The sequence below is a fragment of the Gobius niger genome (genome assembly GCF_951799975.1).
Source record: "Gobius niger genome assembly, chromosome: 1".
Lineage (NCBI taxonomy): Eukaryota > Metazoa > Chordata > Actinopteri > Gobiiformes > Gobiidae > Gobius > Gobius niger.
The window spans coordinates 6,876,036-6,897,614 of NC_136852.1; the positions used below are offsets into that span (position 1 = coordinate 6,876,036).

Here is a 21,579-nt window from a genome sequence, read left to right on the forward strand (position 1 = left end):
TTTACAGAATCATGAATCACTACCATTACGACATGACAAAGCCCACTAAGTAAACAAAGGCGCTGCCATTTTTAGACTCGTAAAAACATCCACATCCATCCCTTTATTTTCTAAACTGTCAGCTGGAGGCACTCAGCGGGACGTCACCGAAACCTCAAAGTGCGTGCTGCTCCCTACGAACAATTACCTTCCAGTCATCGAAGGGGTTTTTCAAAACGCAAGGGCTAAATACCTCAGCGCGGAGATATTTTATTTTAAGTTAACCCGTTCTGCCATTTGTCCCATTTGCCGTATTCTTGAGTCGCGGGGTGTCAAAACTCTCATCTCCGCAGAATAATTAGCTGCTGGGAAAAACCTTTGATAAACTTTACGCGCATCAAACTCGGTGTCTCCTCTGACGGCACGCGCAAAGGGAAAAAAGAAAACAAGCAGTGACGCCGAGTTGCAGAGGAGAGAGGGGGAATAAAAGCGGCGAATGATCAAAAGACGCGTGTTTCTATAGCAAATATCTAACAACGTCTGCGAGAGTGGGAGGCGAGAGTGCGATGAGGAGGAGACGCGCTACAATGTGTGAAAAAGGCGTGCATGGGCCTCGGGGGTGAGGGGAAGCCCACTGAGAGGCAATGTACTGTATATATCTATACTGTGGCTAAGATTAGATAAAGTCATGGGAAGTTCATTGGTTTTCTGCACAGAACATTATGGCGCCAGGACAATAAGACAGCCTGTGGTTTATTTGGGTATGGGTTAACCAACAGAGGAGGGGTATAGACACATTTGCTTAGCGGTATTACAGGAACACAATTGGTTTACTGTATTTTAGCTTTTTCAAAATGACTTGCGAATGTGTTCCAAGAACGGAGAAACGTGTCTATTTGACTGGTGCGGAGTTTTTCCATTTGTATTAGGGAAAACGTGTCAGTGACCCATACCTGAAAGGAAGGCGGAGTGGGAGACTTCCATTCTTTCAATATCAGTCTCTTGGCAACTATCAATCCCAGCTCCAATGGCTGCCGCATTATTGGAATTGTCCTTGTTCTTTGTGAGCAGCCAAAAAAATTGCAAGTCCGGGCTCAGGCTGGAGGGGCCTCTGATATGCTTTGGAGTACCAGTCAAATATTTTGGACCAAACGTTTGTCAATGAAGAGCAGGCCCAAAAAGCATGGGACCGTGTACCCTCTGACATTTTACACCTGTCACACACTGGGGAAACTGATGGATATATTCTAGGGACATGACTTTTTTAATTTGATAGATGGGGGGCCGAGCTAGTCCATGGTGGACCAAACTCGAGTATTGCTTTGTATAAATAGTAGTGATTTCCCTCATAACTACTGCACAGAGCGAGAGAGAGTCTCGTAGTGTGGGGAGGGGTCGACGACTGGACTCGCATTTGAATCTTGTTATGTGGGTGGTAGAAAGACGCAATTGAACCCCAGTTTTAAGCCCGATTTTGGACACACAGAAAGCAGCGGCCAATGACAGAGTGCAATACACCCAGAAAAACACCACATCTCGTCCCTGTGGTCGTAGCAGTGACACAAACAACTAATTAATGGCCACAGCGAGGCCCACAAAGACCACGCCAAACAACACAACTTTATATCACCAAAAGTTCACAAGAACAACTTTTTCCAGCTTCTCTCCGCCGTTTCCTCCGTCTCGGGGCTGATGTCTAACTCCTTTTCTTATTAAGGGATATTTCAGGATTTTTGTCATAGGGCCTCATTTCCTAGTCAACCAGAGTGTTGTTGATTTCCGGAGATTTATATATTTTTTAATTCATTCAGTCCTTATATTTGAAGAGTTTAGTGGTGCTAGGCTAGTGCTAGGCTAGTGCATATCTATGGTAACTATTAGCCTGCATTAAAAACAGTCTGACCCAAGCACAGTGCCCCTGAGGCATTTTGCATTTTAAAGCACTTATATTTGAGCAGCATCAGCTTCCTGGTTGTAGGTACGCAGCGGTGGAGTGATCTGCTCAGTTACCAGATCTACAGTAGTTTGTTTACCTCCGGCCGGCATTACTACACATGGAATTCACAAAGGAGCTTTCTACAAATCAAATATGGCAACGTTTGAAGGACTACCCTATGATTTTGAAGAGGTTTTCAATCCATCTACCATAAACATGTGCTAGCCTAGCACTAGCCTAGCACCACTAAACTCTTCAAATACAAGGACTGCATGAATAAAAAATAAAAATAAATCTCCAGAAATCAGCAACACTCTGGATAACTAAGAAAGAGTCCCTATCTCAAAAATCCTGAAATATCCCTTTAATAAATCCACTGGAAATACGTCCTGCTTCTTCGTGTCACCTAATTTCCATTTGAGAGACTTAAAAACAAGTTCAGGAAGACTCGCACTAGCAGCACTGAACTGTGTTGTGTGGTCACATGACATTGTTGACCAAAGGCTCACAAACGGAAGCCTGTCTTTGCTGATCTGGAGTCAGTTTTTCTCCACCAAATAGAGAAAAGAAGCCGGAGAGCGGACAGACGCAGCGCTGTATTATAATACATTAGCATCAGCTGTTTGACAGACTCGTGTAGTGCTTCCACTCTTATGATTCTCAGTTGTTATGTGTGAACCCCCAGTCTTCTATAATGGCGCCAAGTCGTGTAGTATGGACTGCCCATTCTTCACAAAATCTTTTCAGACTGAAATACGGGGGTCAGGGGGTCTTCCATAGGGATTTGTTTTAGAATTTTCAATGGTAAGATGCTAGATGGTCTCTTTTCGCGCTGATCCATCTACATCAGACCTGGGCAAAGTACGGCCCGCGGGCCACATCCGGCCCGCGAGATGATTCAGTCCGGCCCATAACTTGTAGGGCATAAATTCATAAGCATGTCAAAAAAAAAAGTAAGTCTCTAGCTCATTCCTGTGCGGAGTTGTGATTTTTTATTTTTATTACCAGAGTGCTCACTCCAGCCACTAGGGGGCAGATTAAATAAGAATAAAAGTAAAGAATTCCACAGGTGTCCAGCAAAGGGCACTGGCATAATAAGATATAAAGATATAAACAACACATTGTGTGACTTGCAAGTGGGAAATGGACAGTCTGCCCCTGGGCAGCTGTGGCTACAATAGTAGCTTACTACCACGGAGTGCGGAGTGAATGAATATTGACTACAATGTAGCAGAGACTTGTGACACAGGCTTGTAAAGTGTAAGCCGTTTTTATGAGGCTACAGTCCTGCCAGGCTCATCATTATAGATTATATAGATATAATCTATAGATATTGAAATAATTTATAGATATTGAAAAAAAGTCCTCAATGTATTTTCCCAATCAAAACATTTTTTTTTATTTTGGAGCTTTTGTTCATGGACCCCAGCGATACACTCCCGATATATTATACTTATATCCCGATATAAGTTTGAGTTATTGTTGGTGCGGCCCTCCGACTCAATTCAGGCTCCTCATGTGGCCCCTTATGAAAATGAATTGCCCACCCCTGATCTACATAGACACAAGTGTTTTTCATCAAGGAACCATTCACCCATTCAATACAATTCAAGTGTATTTAACAGCATGAAGTTAAGCAAATATATTAACAATACAAAAGGTAATCCAAGACATACTTTCAGAAGGTCAGGTTGAAGAGGTGAGCTTCAGTCTCGACTTAAATGGTGCTGAGAGGACCTGACGACGCTGTTCCATTGGCACTTTCATTCATACACCAAATATATATACACATGACGACTTTGTGCAAGCTCTGGGGCACTAATGGTTCTTCAGGTGGTTCACATGTCAGTTACACATTCAATGTTCACACCTAGTTCAGACAAAATGTGGTCTATTACACACTTTTTCGACTCAGTTTGATCTTCATTTAGTCCTGGTGTTATTTGGGAGGAAAGAGATTTTACGAGGCACTACTTGGAAGGTCAGATATTTTACGAGGAGCTCGGTGACGTGAGATGTTTGAGAACAGCTCAACTATGGCCTGCTTCTGTTCTAGTTAATGAGCAAATGCATCAAAAAAGGCATTCATTCTTTTGGTAAAATGTGCTAGTGGTGATTTGTACACAAAACTCCATCTGTAAGATCTGTTTAATTAGTGAAACTAAAATCAAAGGCTGCAGTTTTAGCTCTGAAATGACCACTGCAAGTCTAATGAAGGTTAATAGACTTTAAAAATCACAACATTCAGACTTTAATCAGGCTCGTGTTTTGAGAGGGAGATGGGCTAAATACGCAGGGTTACTGAAACATTCGGAATGGAAACAAAACACAACTCCAGCTTTTGATGAGGGCAATCGTTATAACATGGTTTAAGGCTCCAAAAAGCCAATTCGGCAGAAAATAGGCCCAAGAAATCAAGTATTCTGAGAAAGAGGCAGGATATTCTCACACTGTATTCCACCTCCTTTGGCACATTGTTTCACTGTCTTTTCTTTGGCTTTCTTGAATTGCACTCGAAAGCGGCCTTCGTCTTCAAAGCACTGTCCACGCGCTCAAATCCCTTCTCTTTAGCGCTGGAACAACCTATAGAGGTGCTTATGGGACGCTGATCCCGGCGAAGAGAGTGCAAACCGAGCGTACACGGCGCCCGAGAGTTGCAGAGGTCGGCGGATGGGGTCAGGGAAAACGCCGTCCCGTGGTTGATCTGCTCCTCTGAAGCGCCTCATGAATCCTTTATGGCACTGTTTGAACATTGATCCGACCAGAGCTGGAGCGTAGGTGAGGAGGAGGCGCCGCTGAGGGGAGGAAGAGAAATCAGAAATCTACACAAATAAGGCAAGAAATGTAACAAGAAAGTGCATATATTTCAAGCTTGCCTAGAGTGATGGTTTGTTTTCTGCATCTTCTCCTAGGCATAGACTGTATTTATTAAGTTGGACAATAAGAAATGCCAAGGTTTGGGCATCCATGGGAGTTTAAAAGCATGAATAAACAACACTTCTGGCCATGTCTTAAATGTCGATCTGCCGTATCAGTTTGTCCGTCACGTTAACCTTTGTAGAGTTTGTCAAATATCGACTGGACTCAGTTGAGTTGGGGATGTTTCGCTTCTATCTTCAGAAGTGTCTTCTCTTTATCTTGTCAGACAAAATGTTAGACACACAATCCAGAGGCCTACTTAAACTCACAGTCCTTGTTCTGGGCTCGGGCAAAACTGTGAGTTCCAGCAAAGCCGTTCCCCTGATCTGAGGCGTCTATTGTACAAAAGAGACAAATTGTGTTGGAGGCCACGCCCACGGTTCAGTGTGGATTTTGAAGTTTTTCCATTGGTAGAGAGTGATGGAAACCCATTTGACGTAGAGAATCAAAAGGCCATTGGCGGTGGAGCCGATCTTTTGACTGGACTGGACAGAAGTGAAGAATAAAGTAAACCCATCAGTCCCATCATCTAGTCCAAAAAATACTTTCCCAGATTAAGCATCAATCACTCGTTTTGTATAGCTCATTATCACAACAGGAGTCGCCTCACTGCACAAACATCAAGACAACGAAACAAAACAATGTAAAGTTCAGGGCAATGTAGTGTCCAGGCAAAGACAATGACCAACAGAGGTCCTTTACTCCCTGCATTGGCTCGCAGTCCTTTTCAGAATCCAATACAAACTTTTGCTGTTCCTTTTCAGTTCTATCCATGGCCTCGCCCCTGCATATTTATGAGACTCTGACCCCTCACCAGCCCAGCAAAGCCCTACATTCTGCCCAACACCACCTGCTCCAGATGCCCAGGTCACGTTACAAACAGTGGAACTCGATGCCACTTGAGCTACGCACCATCACAGACCTACCCCTGTTAAAACAAAACTTAAGACTCACCTGTTTACAAAGGCATTTGACACATAGTTCTGTTGCACTTCGTTGTGAATGTGTGTCTGTTTTAATAATATTTTATGCCTTTTGAAATGTATGTATTGTGTACAGCACTTTGGTCAACTTTGGTTATTGTACAGCTCAAACAAATAAAAATGTATGGATTGAGAGTGTCCAAATAAGCTGTCAGCAGCAGATGGAAATGTGCCCGGGGCGTCCCCTGTCCTTCGACTCTCCTGCCCGGCAAAAGAAAAACATTAAAACCCAGTGGGGAAGATGCACTGTCTTTGCCGCTGAATTTGCGCTAACAGCAGAGCACTACAGGCCTAAAAACTTGCCCGGAGTTGAAAAGGCTCCTGATCTTTGTAAGAAAACTCACTCGGTGTTGGTTTTTGTTTGTCCACAATTAAAAGTCCTGCAATAACAGAAAAAGCTCACACCTCGGATAAACATGCACAGTGCGCCCTCTGCTGGTTAAATGGTGCAATGGTGCCACTGCTTGTTGTAAACACCTCTCTCAAACCATCTTTCGTTGTTTTGTTTGTTTTCGCTGAGGGTGGACCTTTGCTGATCTCTCTGCGATGTTGATACAACCCCCTGAACTGAGGCTGCTTTATTTCCCCCATGTACTGCTCACTGCACTATTCATTACACTCAATTGAACACGCTACATCTGTGACGGGGGTCTTGTCTTTTGGATGCACTAGTGTCTGGCCCAAGGTTTTTACTGGCTTGAAATAAACTCTGATTTTGTGCTGCCTATAAATATTTGTTTTCCCTCGCAGGAGTTGGGACGATACGAGAGCCTTCACAAACATATTTCACTTTCATAATGAATGAAGTAACTAAAGCAGACTCGCTAGTTACCAGCATGGTTCAGATAGACTTAAAAACCTGTAGAGTATCTGGTGCTTCCATAAGACCACAGACTTTCTTCCTGCCTTTTTTATTTCTTTTTTCCCTTTGCATTGAATTATGAATGTTGTGGAGAGTGTGAATGCAGGTAGCCTGGATCAAAAATAGAGCCCTGTTTTTTCTGACGTATTTGTAAACACATACTGGACTCTAAATAATGGAGTAGATTACCTCGCTTCAGGCTTCTTGGACACTTTGAGGGAATCCACGTGAAAACACAGTTGGTAGAGTTTGAACTAGCTTCGATTGTGCTGTTGTCGAGGCATCACTTTGTTTTGTTGAACGCATTTGAAACCAGTCACTTAAACGGGCCTGTATGATGAATTATTCAGTCCAGCTAAAAGCAAGGGCGGGCAACTTGCAGAAGTGGCGATGTTGTAATGATCAGAACAAGTCTGGTTTAGCCGTATCGACTCTGAAAAGGAGCCTCACAGTTTGTCAGTGTGTGCACAGGTGGATTCTTGTGAGGAGCATGCGCATTATTACTGGAATTGGAAACCAAAAAAGGCCGGTGCAATTTTGGGAGGATTTTGTTTCACTGGGTTAGCGTTAGAGGGTTAGGGTCTAAACCAGGGGTGCCTGATCCGGCCCGGAGATGATTTAATCCGGCCCCTGCCCTGTAGAACAGAAATTCCAGAGTATGTAAAAAAAAAAAATAGTAAGTCTCTAGCCTATTCCTGTGCGGAGTTATGCATTTTTGAAGAATAACCTGAATGCTCATTCCAGCCACAGGATAGAGTTCCAGAGTGACATAATAAGAGCTCATTATATAGCCATGTGGTAAATGGACAGTCTGCCCCAGGGCGGCTGTGGCTTCAATAACAGCTTACCACCACTGAGTGTGGAGTGAATGAATAATGACTATGTAGTACTTTGAGGAACTTGTGACACAGGCTTGTAATGTAAAGTGCAATACAAATGTAAGCCCTTGTTATTAACGAAGCTACAGTCAAATTGGGGCTTTGACCAAATCACAGCTTATTATTATTCATTTATTGGAATTTTTTTCTCTATTTTATGCGGCCCGCGAACCCACCGTGGGAGCTGAATTTCAGCCCGCGACCCAAAGTGAGTTTGACACCCCTGGTCTAAACTGTAACATGTGTCTGTGTTGAACTGTGACAGCAGCGGCTGCTTTAGGGCCGATTCAGGACATTCATGTTTAGTCGGCACTTTAGAGCAGTGGTTTCCAAAGGGGGGGTCGGGACCCCAGACAATGTCAAGATGAAAAATAAAGAAAAATGTCACCGTTTTCAGTAGGGCTGGTACGATCCACTTTTGTCTTAATCCGATAGGTGTCTCGATACTCGATACTCGGGGGCCAATCCGATACGTAATGTGATGCAGTAAGTCATTATGATAAGTAGTATGTTTGCCTTAAAATGTTTAAGAAGAAAACAGTCATCTGTCCAAAGTTTGAAGTGTTAAAGCTACTCTAAGCCAGGGGTCACCAACGTGGTGCCCGCGGGCACCCAGGGGCCCTTTGGGGCATGTCCAGTAGCCCTTGGGACTTTTTCTAAAGTGTAAAACACTTCATTTTCTTGAATCTAATTCTTAAAATTACAGTTATTTCGGTTCTTGTGACTCAGTATGAGTTTAAAATAAATCTATTTTAATATAATATGGGGTCAATATCCTATAAGTGAACAGTGTACGTTTAAGTCTTTAGCATTCGTTTTTAACTGGTAGCCCTCGAACAACTTAATGCTCTTAAAGTAGCCCTCAGCTGAAATAAGGTTGGTGACCCCTGCTCTAAGCAATCCCGTTTTGCCGGTCCGGCACTGCTGCATTCCCATCAAGCACCGCTAGATGCGCCATGTGCACCACTCTCGATAACAGCAGAACGAGACCGGCGCCTCCCTCACCTCACAGCACAGAAGAGGCTGAGGCGTTCAAGGGTTGCAGTAAAAAAAAAAAATTGCGCTGCATTTGCTATATATCTTATTTATGCTGATCAATGTGTGTTTCACACAAGATTAGTGAGATTTCCATATCTCATTGGATGCAATCAGAGCAGCTTGTAAAGTGTGGAGGTGGTGGTGGTGGAGCAGAGCAGGTTCACTACTGAGAAACTAAAGAAAGTCAAAAAGACATCACTTAAGGCAGCTTTAAGATCGAAAAGTACATTAACACAAAATGTATCAAAGTACTGTTACTGACAAACAAAGGAGTGCATGATAAAAATGCCTCCAAACTCAAATACTGAAAGTATTGCGATATTTGCGATAAAGTATTTGGTACAAAGTCTTATATATAGATATTTTGTCCCAACCCTAGTTTCCACTATATTTTAGTGTAAAACAGCATATACTTAGTGAAATCCATTCCAACTTACTTAAAACAAACTGTTTAAATACATATTAACTTGATTTTAAAAAAGTGTTCTGCCCTAAAGTAGCATAAGCTGCAATAAACGTGTACAATGCGGGTCCTAAGTTGTTTACATGTACATTTTTGGGGTCCCTCAAACCTCAAACGAGGTCCTTTCAAACAAGGACCTCGTTTGAAAGACAGCAGATTCCAAAATAAAAACAACTCTATCTGTTATGGTTCTGAAATTCCAAAATTCTGCAACATAGAAATCTATAAAATATGATCAGAGGTGAACAAACTTGCTAATGGTGAAATGACAATGCATGACAACAAGGAAGTGAAACTACTGGATATTTGGTTTCAGCCGTTTTAGATCAATATTGCATTTTCTAATCAACAAAGTGTAAGATATTGATAAAGATGTACTTGAGAAGAGGTTGTGCCCCAAAGCCTCCCCCTTTCTTACTTCGCACATGCATCACACGGTTCATTTTAGTAATATCGCTAATTACACCATTTGCGCTCGTAAAAGAACCTTATAAACACCGGCCTGGGCGGACAATCCACTCTGAGTAATGACCATAACTTTTATTTAATACAAGACTGAACATGTTTCAGCTTTACTGTGCGCCGAGTGAGAGGCAGCGCTCATATTTCCTGGAGCTGTTATGGCTTTTTTACAGTCTGGAAATACGGCCCGTCAGCGGTGGTCCATAATGCCGGTGTCTGGTGTCCTGTAATGTATGATCAGATAACAGTCCAACAGTCAGGTTATTTTGGGAGCGCTCGATTTAGTCGCCGTCCGCTGCCGGGCTGGAGGCATGCGGACGCGTCTCTTTAAAATGACGAGTGCAAACATACGAGAGGAGAGTTCCTAGCAACGAGTCATGGAAGAATGTATGAATGGCTCTTTATTGTGCTTCATGCCCTTTTTATACCATCGCCAAAGTATGTGGGAGTATGAGTTCAAATAATGTGTTGGTAGGTGTTAAATGTAGTTATACAAAGTGCCAGCAGAGGGCGCAGGGCTCTGTCTGTTAACACTACAAAGCTAAAAGATTTGGATCAGTTGTGTTTCTCAATTTGCATTTGTCGAGTGCTTTACAAGCTTGAGTTGACAATATTCTCATAGTTCTTTGGTGTACAGAGGTAGGCACGTGTTTTAAGAACAAAGGGAGGTGAAGCTATTGTTTTTGATGAGAGAATTAAAGATGCTGTAATTTTGTTGGAGATGGAAGAGTTAAAACTAGGTGCGTTTGGTTTTACTGTATGTTATAGGATTGTTGTTCTGGTGGGCCTGTCCTTCACCTCAGTATTAAAGAGGCTTTACCTGTTTTTTTGTTTCCCCCATTTTCAGCTGCATTTAGAGCTGGGTGCTTAAAAAAGAGACTTTAAAATTGTTAAAAAAAAATAAAAAATACTAGCTCCAGGGATGATCTAATGTGTAGAATGACCCCAGACCTATTCACTGTCGCTAAAAGCCTGCACTGTCACTCAAAATTATGGTACAATTGCAGTTTTGGCTGAAATCTACCAATTTTTTTTTGCTTTAAAGTTGCCCGTTTAGTTTATTGAAAACAGGTACTGAAAAAAAATATCTTTAGAAACCAAGTTTTGATGCTGTTGATCCTGGGACTGCATTAAAGCAGAACTAAGTAACTCATGCCCCTAGAGGCCATAAGCGCCACTGCAGGTGTTGTAGCATGCTACGATTTTTACTCATTAATTGTGAGAGAAAGGGAGAAAATGCTCCACTGACAGAAAAGACAAAGGGACAGAGGGATATTGTAAATCCAATTACACAATGGAGATCATTTTATTCACTCAAACACTGTTTAAGTGTCGCTAGCACGCTGTTAGCTTCTTCGTTGTGATTCCATTAGTGTGTATTGGTGTCTCCTACCCGGTGGCAGCGAAGTTGCAATGGGGGTTTTCTGGCCAGAGACACCAGTGGGAGATGAAAGACCCTCCAATCATCCCATTAACACTTGTATTACCCCCAGAGGGACTACGGAAAGGATTACTGCTTACTTAGAACTGCTTTAAAAGAAGTTGCTTGGTTTTTCAGCTCAAATAAATGATACAATATTTTAGTATAGGTATCGAAGGAAGTGTCGCTCAGGTATCTTTAATGGCGGCTCGAACTCATTCCTACCTTCCTAATACATTCCAAACATTACACCTCCGGACAGCTGGATCAGGATAGTTGTTCTTCTATTATTAGCACTATACTTCCAGGTTTACGGATACAACAGGAGTCTCCACAACTGTTTGTGAGATCATTTTCCAGCTCCTGCATTGCCCACCAAGTCCACTCCACTTTGGCCATTGTTGACGTTCCTCATTTATAACTATGCACAGCCTCATCTTGTATTTGCCCCTTGCAAACACTTAACCGTCCTGAAGCCTTGCCCTACTCGTCTTATACAAAAGCCTTACTGCCATTTTTGACTCTCTATTTTATGCTACTCTGAGAACTATTCAAAAGCTGGACTTGAATGACCGATAATGACCCCAAGCAGAGGACAGTTCATGTCTCAGGGACCTGTAGTGTTTATAAAGGACTTAATAAACATCCTTTTAAACTCTCTCAGGCTGTTTCACGTGAACGCAACTTGTTAAACTCGCTCATCGCTTGATAATCTCATGCACCAGTTCTCCCATAACACCCAAACAAACCCATCTTTCACTCACTGCTCTGCTCAGACTGATCCTCCCCGTGTCGCCGTATCGCTGTGTAAATGAAAGCTGTTGACATTCTCCCGGGTTTGGACGCGGCGGTAGCTCTTGTCTGAACAGGTGCTCAGTGATTCATGTAGCCTTCCCCCGCGCGCGGACACTCTCCCGCTGGGCCTGCTTAATTAACCACCGGGCTGCGTGCGACGGCGCCCCCCTGTGTCAGACAGCTGCCAGTGCCGCGCCACGGCCCAGTGGAGCTGAAGGGAAAGCTGGGGCAGATTCGACTGTTTACGGCTCGGTGTGTTTTAGTGCCGTGTGTAAAAACCGAGGGCTGGGATTAACAGATATGATTCAATGCGCAATAAAGGCGCATCTCTGCTGAACTTTTATAATCTCACCTGTGTTTGAGCGTCCAGACAGCATGACTGGACTCGCTCTAATTATTTATATTCTCAAACTGCCCTCACTAAAAAAAAATTATCAGACGTAGACATGCTTCAAATGCTTCCTGGCCGAATCCTTGCTCAGAAGAGACAATTGGTGTCCCTTGTTCAATGATTTATGGAGGTTTTGGCTCTATTTTCCTCCTGCATTAGTAGGAGAATGGCGCCACCTACAGTCCAACTTCTCCAGGACAGCATCGCAGGTTCTTGAAAGCTGCTCATTATCCTGAGGGCGTGTTTTCGTTTTCTTCTCCCTCTAAGAGCCAGTAAAGGTCGTGTGCTCAGAAAGTGGGGCTGAATCATTTTTATGTCTTCCATACACAGACTATATTATTTCAAGTTTTACTTTTGTTAAAGAAGAACAAAGTAACTTTTGCCCCCAGAGGCCACAAGCGCCACTGCAGGTGTCATAGCATGTTGCGTTACTCATTAATTGTCCATGAGAGTAAATACTGACGAAGGGAGAGAGGGGTATTGTACATTGTGCCAAAACATATTTACACAATGGAGATAGTTTTTTCACTCAAACTTGGCTGTATATACTGTTTAAGTGGCACTAGCCTGCAGCTAGCTTTGCCCGTTAGCCTGTTACCTTCTTCTTAATGATTCCATTAGTGTGTATTGGGGCCTTCGGGTCAGAGCAGGGAAAGCTGCAAGTGTATTTTTCTGGCCAGAGACACCAGGGGGAGATGAAAGACCCCTCAATCATCCCATTAAAGGGGGGGTATTATGCAATGTCGACTTTTTCAAGCTTTACATCATGTTATTATGTCATTCCCTCATTAAAAGCATGCCTGAAGTGTTGCCTTGGCACATTCACGTATTTTTGAGTAATCTGTAAAAACTCTGATGGCGGCCATTTTAGGGATAAGTTTGCCTGAGTCCTCCTAGGAACGCCCCCACCTCCTGGAGACGCCTCCGAGCTTTCGTCACCAGCCGAGTAACCAACCACTGCTCCTCAGCAGAACCTCCTCCCCTCACTGATGCCACAGACAGCGTGTGGAGGGGGCGTGACGGAAAGGGTCAGAGGTTCTTAAAGAGACAGAGGCCTATTTCAAGACATTCACTACAGCCATTTTGAGAGAGCAATTTTATACAAGACAGTTATTCTAATTTACTGCATTTACAGACCAACAGCAGGTTTCGTCATCATTGTAGTGTGCTATAGACTGGTGCTATGTGACTGAAAAATGCATAATACCCCCTCTTTAACATTTGTATTACCCCCAGAGGGACTACGGAAAGGATGTTTTAAGGTACAAATGTTACTGAGTTCTGCTTTAAATACTTGGTGTTTCAGAAATTTAAAGCCTCTCGTGTGTCTTTTTTGAGCAAAACCGTAAACTCATAGGTGTAACTTTGTATGAGTGAAAAGCTGCTATGGCTACATTTGAGGTTTTCTAGAGCAGTGGTTCCCAAAGTGGGGGTCGGGACCCCTCGATGCCTTTGTTGGGGGTCCCCAGATGATTTCAAAATGAAACAAAAAGAAAAATGCTACCATTCTTGGTACATGTGTGTAAATCGGCCGATAATTAATGAAAACCATTCAATTATTCAAAATAAACTGTTTAGATTCATATTAACTTGATATAAAATGTTTGTTCTTCCATAAAGTAGAGTAAGAGGCAATAACTTTATACAATGGGGGTCCCGAGTTGTTTACATGTCAATTTTGGGGTCCCAGCCAAAGTAGTTTGGTTCTAGAGAAGGGTCCTCCAAATATTTCCTTCAAATACAATCAAAGCAGTTTTAAAGATTTAGCATTAATTCCATGTGACTCTCTTGATGTTGAAGGTTACAGACACGTCTATGGTTTGTAAAATCACAGTCAGCTGTTCTCATTTTGGCCAGGGCTCAAAAATCAGTAACACTTTTATTTCGCAGAATTTTAATGCCGTTCTTGATACAAAAAGCTGCTCTACTGTGACCTTAATGTAGGTAATGTGAGCAAAGTGAGTGAAATAATTCAATCGACCCCATTCAGTAAGCTATAAACGTTATAAAAATATATATATAAGCATTATTAATGTGGAAGAGGCCACCAGCGCCCCCTTGTGCCCCTCTGTTGCCAGTGTCAGCCTGGTGGCAGCGGATGGTTTGGGAGTGACTGAATTGTTTACATCCCGGTGCACTCTTTCACCACCGCAGACGTGAGCGATGGCGTCTCCTCTGGCTCCCATCTCCGCAGACTGATCAGGCAGAGAACGGGGCCATCATTTCACCCTGAATATGCGAGAGAATAAATCAAGAACGCTCTCACTGTGTGTGTGTGTGAACTTGGATGCAGGCGGGTTATGAGTTCAGAAGGCCATTCTACCTTTTAAAACAACCTTGTCATTTGTTAGCGTCATTTTCCTGCTTCACCTTTAATAATCGTGAACCGACTTTACCCTGACTTTTGTTTTTCTGTGTGTTTAAGGATTAGAATTGCCTCGGGACCTTGGGTAAAAAGTAAAAATTACTGACGTCCTCATAGCTTCTTTTCCTGTGCGAATCTGTCATGTCGGTAATTTGAAGTGTAAAAATTCTCCCGATTTTTTTCCTTTTGGGTAATTCTGCAAACTCCAAGGTCGTCCGGTGTCAGAGTTTGGACAGTTTTTAACCAGCGTAATGAAGCCTAAATGAGGGCAATTCAAAACATATTTTACCACCATATTTATGTCCACATTTAAGCTATTGTGATAATATCATCCTCACTCAAATGCTGTTCGTTTTATCCATCTCCTCCGTTGTCAGGGCAACGATACACAGTCCAACATGGAGGGACTGAGGAAAGGTTTGGATGCGAATCTGCTGTTTTGTGAAATGAGCAAAATTATGTTGTTCATCGTAGTGTGCGGTGAGAAATGGCTTTGCTTGCTTAAAGGGACTATATAGAGTTTAAAAGTGTTAAAGTACTTTCCTACATGTTCCAGCCATGTCCTGATGTGTAGAATGAGCCCAGAACTGTTCACCACAACTGCCTCTAAAGTTGTTACTTCAGGTCCGAAGTGCCGTCATGCATGAGTTTAATATAGAGACTGCAGTTACACATAAGACCTGAGGTGGCAGTAGTGAGCATAAAATGACCAACTTGCATCTAGTCTCTTTGAGTAGAGCTCATTCACAAACCGCTCGCAACTCGAATGATTAAAAGGCCTGTTGTCATCATTCACTGTCACTGTCAAAAGTCTATAAAAATGAGTGAGTGAATGATATTGCTGATCCCGCGTTAATGCCCATAAAAATGACCGATGTCCAAGGGTGATTTCAGTTTTACCGACGTCCTCAGATAATTCTAATGCGAATAGGACTTTAGTCTTCCTCTTCCACACTCAAAACGCCAGCCCACACTCAGGTAAAAGCATCTCTCACTGGCCTGGAGACAAGTTGGAGACTAGAGGTGCAGCTGGTCACGGAGATGTTTCCAGGACGTCCCCTTGAGACTATGCGAGTCTCCAGATAGATAGATATATGTTCGATTTCAGCTTCGATTGCATTGAAGCTTGAAAAAGTCTTGAAGAGGTGTCCGCAGGGTCTCAGAGAGGTCTCAGAGAGGTCTACGCGAATAATATTTGTTGTCCTTAAACTGTGACATGTTTCCATACGACTCTTTCAGATCTCTTTGGAATCTGACAGATCTCAGAGACATTTCCGAGACGTCACAAAAACGTCTCACAGTTTGAGGACAACAAATAGTGTTTGTAACATTGCCACAGCTGCTTGAGACCGCGGAGACCTCTCAGAGACCATACAGAGACTCCGCTGAAATCAAACCTGTTTGTTCTCACCGAGAACACCTGGAGACTCGCCTTATCTCCAGGGGACATGTTGGAGACATCTCCATGAACATTGGCGACTCTACTCTTCAGGCCCTTTGTGTGCCTGTAATCAGTCTCCGCAACTCTCTCCGGTGAGATAGGCCCTTAAACATCATCACACGGAGGAAACCATGAAGTTCTTTCCGGTTTCATAGAGGACATACTTTCCCCAAACTTGTTCAGATTCATTTCCGATTCCAAGTTGCCAGTTCCAATCACTGCTAATACTTTTAATTTGAACGCCTATGTTGTTATATACACTGATCTTTCTCGCCGCGTTTTTGCCTCTATAACATTTATTGCGAGAAGCAGTCTGACATTTTCGAAACTGTTTTTGTTTCCAAGTAAATTTTAAATGTCCACGCGAACGCTCGGGAGATTTGCATGCCTGAGCTGACGCCCGCCGCATACGGCTTCTCCTCAGAATGCTAAATTGCGCTGCCGAGTGGGTAGTTAGACGGTTTGAAGCTGTTCTTGTGATGATGTGAGAGGACGCGCTAAGTTCTTTGCCCCCTCTCGAGGCTGATCTGCCCGCTCATATCAGGAGCGAAGACGGAGAAGGGCAGCGAACTTGACAGATTTAGCAAAATTTCAGGCAATCCAAGACTCATAATCATCGCTTTATGGAGTCCCATTACTCAAACAGCACTCTCCCCCTGACAAAAGGGCACGATATCGAATCATTAGATATGCAGAGGCGGAGGCAGTGTTTGGAGATTAATCATTTTATATTTATATTTCAAGCAGGAAAAGATTTAAAGCAAATCAGGCCTGGCTCAGGGGAAAGTGGTTTTGAGATCCTTCTAGGACTCTCTAGAGCAGCGCAACACAATCATCATCACAGGCCCACAGAGAGGGAGGGGTTTCACTATGAGCAGGTTCTCCAGGCTCCTCAGTCTAGGCCAGGGGTGTCCAAACATTTTTCATACCGACATGTTTGTTATAGTCTGTTTACTTTATTTCTTACTATCTATACTTTTTGTCCCCATAAAGTTATTTTTAGTCATTGTATATAAGATACCACTATGTTAGGGGGAGGCAAGTTTGCTCGGTGGAGGGCCTGTTTTCTTCATCGACAAAAGACCAAGGGCCGAACCCTAAATAAAGCATCACTTTCTACATATGCCAATGTAGTACATCATATACACCAGGGGTAGGCAAGTTTGTTTATATGTTTATTGCCAAAACACAAAGGGCCGAAACACACAATTGTAGCCCAAAGTAAAGTAGACCTTTTTTCTACAAATATAAGTTTTGCACATAATATATGACCTAATATTAGGTCCCAGTATTACTGGGAAATGTGAAAATATTGACAGTATTTTCCACATTGTAGAGTCCTTTTCACATATTTGGTCTCGGATTTATGAATAAATGTTTCTCCAAAATTCTCTTGGGGCCAAAGATTTTATGCTGGAGGGCCGAATTTGGCCCCCGGGCCTGACGTTGCCTACCCCTGATATACGCTGTAAAAAATTCCATCTTAAATTCGATAAATTACTTAAAATCACTTAAATCACAATAAAGGTTTTTTATGTTACATTTGAGTCGGTTTGAACTAATCTAAGATCAGATAAAAATGCTAATGGAACAAATGTAAATCCCACTGGAAATCAAACAAATTAACTTCTACTTTGAAAATTATTTATTATTCACTAGAAATTACACAAAATAATCTGAATTAAGAAAAAACTTGTGCTTGTTCCATTAGCAAGAATAGGTTTTATCTGCTCTAAGGCCAGACCGAATCTACTCCATCTTTAGATTTAATCTCTTTATTCAAGTACATTTAAGTCATTTCTACTTATAGATGAGTATTCTTTTAGGATTATGGCATAAAAGGTTGAGCTCTGCTATTTGATCTCTGATTTGGGTCATAATATTTCTCTAAATCATCTCAAGGGCCCCCCTTCTGGAACCGCCACCTTAACGTGGTGGAGGGGTTTGAGCACCCGCATGTTCCTGGGAGCTCTGTTGTCGGGGGCTTCCTGCAATATTTACTATTTAATTATTTTTCACATTTCCTTTTTGCACACATTTGAGAGCTGAATGTAACAGTGAATTTCTCCATTGTGTGATTAATAAAGGCTATCTTATCTTATCTTTTCTCGGGACACTTTTCCCCCAGTTAAATACCGTAGCATAAAAACGCGTGTTGATGAACAAATGTGCAGATGGTGCTGTGAGTAAAAAAATCTCAAAATGAATGAGAAGCCATGTTCACAATGACACTTCTGCCTCTTGTGGTGTAATCTGTCATCTTAGTACAGCCTGTCAACATTCAGCCCAACTTCCAATACTTGTTTTCAATATCGACCTAAATTCATTTGTTGAAACACTATTCAAAAAAGTGATTAAGTGAGATGGTTTTATCATTTAGAAATTACTAAAATGTGACTAAAACGAAAAGCACTTTTGTCCTTAAGACTAAATCTAAGAGGGTTGTTGCCAAAGACAACACTGCTGTACATCATTTACGTGTCTGCAGTCAATTTCAGACTTCAGTTCACACAAAGACGTATAATTAATGCTTCGCAATTATTGTTGTTTCTTACCCTTTGTGTTCTATATATATTGTACTTATCTTCGTATAATAGAACAATGGATACAGGACGATTGTTCAGTGTGCACTTCCTCACCTCACACAGAGAGAATACAGCACACTTCAGTGAATATGAGCATGAATCATTTCCTGATAGAAAACTGTATTCCTCTCTAAGGCCCTGTCCATACGAAGTCAAGCTGAGGACCAAACGCAAAGATATTTGATCAATCCAGTGTATCGTCCATACGAGCCTGGCTTTTTGGCCGTCTGTAAACAAACATTTTCCCAAAAAAACGCAGTTTACATGGTGCCGTTGTTACGACGTCGCCGCAACTTTTACTAAAACGATGACATCACAGCACCAGAGTGGTGTCTGTGATCTATAATCTACTGATAATAATAATAATAATGTATTGGTTTTATATAGCGCTTTTCTGGACACTCAAAGACCCTTTACATTGCACTATTCGTTCACTCCATACTCAGTGGTGGTAAGCTACTATTGTAGCCACAGCTGCCCTGGGGTAGACTGACGGAAGTCCAGTCTACCACCAGTCTGCGCCATCGGCCCCTCCGACTACCACCAACCGCTCGGTCTCCCATCCGATACCGACCAGGCCCTTCCCTGCTTAGCTTCCAAGGTCTGACGGATTGGGCAGAGCAATGGCCACAAGACTACTGACCTCATAATGAGTTTTCCTCATGGATCTATGATGGTTTTGCTCCGCTCCTCTTTGCTCCACTGCAGTCCACAAGCCACAGGTGACAAGTAGAAAAACACGAGTCTGACAGTAAAAGTCACTGACAGGTTTTACTGCTTTAGTCCCGTTACGTCTGAAGAATAAATTCTCCTCCTCATCTCCTCTGTAGATCCTAAATCTTTGAATCAGTTTTATTTTCACTGTTTACTTTCCAGAAAAGCACATGCGCCCTCTACATGTTGTTCTATTATCTGCGTTAGCGTCACAGCGCCTCATACAGGCCTGGAAGATGAATTGCACCATTTTCACAGACCTGAGTCGACCCATGTGGACGCTCACATTTACTAAGCCGGCTTCAGGATCACAAAATAAGTTTCTGAAAATAGAAGCTTTTTGTCTTCTTGTGGATACGTTTCTTATTAAAGCCTGAGGTTCTAGGAGACACAAAACCTATTTTTTTCAATCCTCTTTATGGTGTTTTCAACAATTCGGTTTCTTTTTTTCTATGCTTTTAGCATTTTACAGCTTTCAAGAGAGTAGCTGACCGTGAAAATACTATTTAACTTTCTGGGGGGTAAATCACATCACCATTTACCTCAAAAGGAACACCAATTAAAGAAAAGCATTGTTGGTTTTTATAGCCACCCTAAGCGATATCCTTCGACCAAACGTTCGACTCTTCTCATTTTAAAGAGTCCTGGTGATATTCATGACCAAATGTTCAATGGGATCCTAATCTAGGCCTAAGAAACTGACTTCTGTCCATAAATGTTCCTAAAATGTGACATGGGTGGGAGTTAATTTGTAGTTTAGACCAATCCAGACCTTCTTTAGTCTTTGTATAAACACTGAGCAATGTTGGTAATGCTTGTTTTTTTTATTTGCCTTGTGTTTTTCAAAAGTTAACTTTCTGTGAATCACATCCTACACATCTAACATTTCTGTCTCTCCGTATGGCAGGTGTACATCCCTTGCAGAACTGCCATCGTCCTCGCCAACGATGGGATGGATAACTGTAATTAGACGGAGGGGGTGATTGTCTCCGTGGCGACCGCGATGGAGAAAACAACCGCCTTTTTACCAACCCCTACGTCAACCTTAGCGCGCCAGCACCGCCGACTTCCACAGACGCGAGCTTTTCCTCCACAAAGTCACCGAGCGTTCAGAGCGCATCTGCGGCCCTTCTCTCCCGGAGCCAATTTAGCAGATTCTTCGGCGGATTGAAGCATTTGGGAAGCGTCCAACACGACCGGGAGCTAGCACGGTCCAAGAAGAAGAACCTTGACTTGACATCCCACAAAACTTCGCGGAAACATTAGGAATACTCAAGTTATTATCTGATTAACAATCCCTTTTTGAATAAGATTGAGAAAGAGTTTGGGATGAAATGCTGTTAATTGAACCTTTCGGCCCAAATCATTTACTTTAATAATAACAATGGTGTTGATGGAGTAACTAAAAGAGCTGAGGGACTGATTAATTGCGGGGTCACTGCTGTTGATTGCACCGAAATAGCAGTGAATAGGCGGCCCGGGGGCTAAATTAGACCCCGCCCCCCAGAAGCTCCCATCTGGTGCTTAGACAATCCAAGTGAGTTCCTTCCATTGTTCCTCATGAAATGTAGTTTGTTGATGGAAAATGCTTCCAGTTTCTGTCAATAAACAAGTGAATAAATGGTTCTATTTATAGAATGAAGCTTAAGTGCAAGCAGAGAATGATTTGGTAGAAGTAGAATTCCATTGTTAACCTCTTAACCAAGTAACCGTCCGGCTTTACCAAAATGGGTCAAAAAAGCTATAAAAATGTGACAAAAGCGCGACAAAAATGTGGCAAAAATTTAATGGAAACGTGACAAAAATGTGGCAAAAAAAACAATGAAAATATTTTTTAAATGTGGCAAAAAACCAATGAGAATGTGACAAACACACAACAAAAAAGATTGACAAAAATGTGGCAAAAAATGAATGATAACGTGACAAAAATGGGTCAAAAAAGCTATGAAAATTTGACAAAAGCATGGCAAAAATGTGGCAAAAATGTAATGGAAACGAGACAAAAATGTGGTAAAAAAAAACAATGAAAATATTTTTTTAAATGTGGCAAAAAAACAATGAGAATGTGACACACGACAAAAAAGATTGACAAAAATGTGGCAAAAAATGAATGAAAACGTGACAAAAATGGGTCAAAAAAGCTATGAAAATGTGACAAAAGCATGGCAAAAATGTGGCAAAAATTTAATGGAAACATGACAAAAATATGGCAAAAAAATAATGAAAATATTTTAAAAATGTGGCAAAAACACGACAAAAAAGATTGGCAAAAATGTGGCAAAAAATGAATGAAATTGTGATTAAAAATGGAACAAAGCATGGTTACAAAAACAAGGAAGAAGGTTAAA

General features: G+C 42.1%; 1 protein-coding gene across 1 annotated transcript in view; it reads left to right on the top strand.

The window, feature by feature from the left end:
* The window catches only part of gbe1b (glucan (1,4-alpha-), branching enzyme 1b), a 268,303-nt gene extending 247,796 nt beyond the window's left edge, over window positions 1-20,507 (top strand). The window contains exon 16 of the mRNA XM_079574107.1: window positions 20,139-20,507. Coding sequence (XP_079430233.1) covers window positions 20,139-20,201 — 63 coding nt within the window. The 3' untranslated portion in view covers window positions 20,202-20,507. The remainder of the gene's footprint in view (window positions 1-20,138) is intronic.
* The last annotated feature ends 1,072 nt before the right edge of the window (window positions 20,508-21,579 follow it).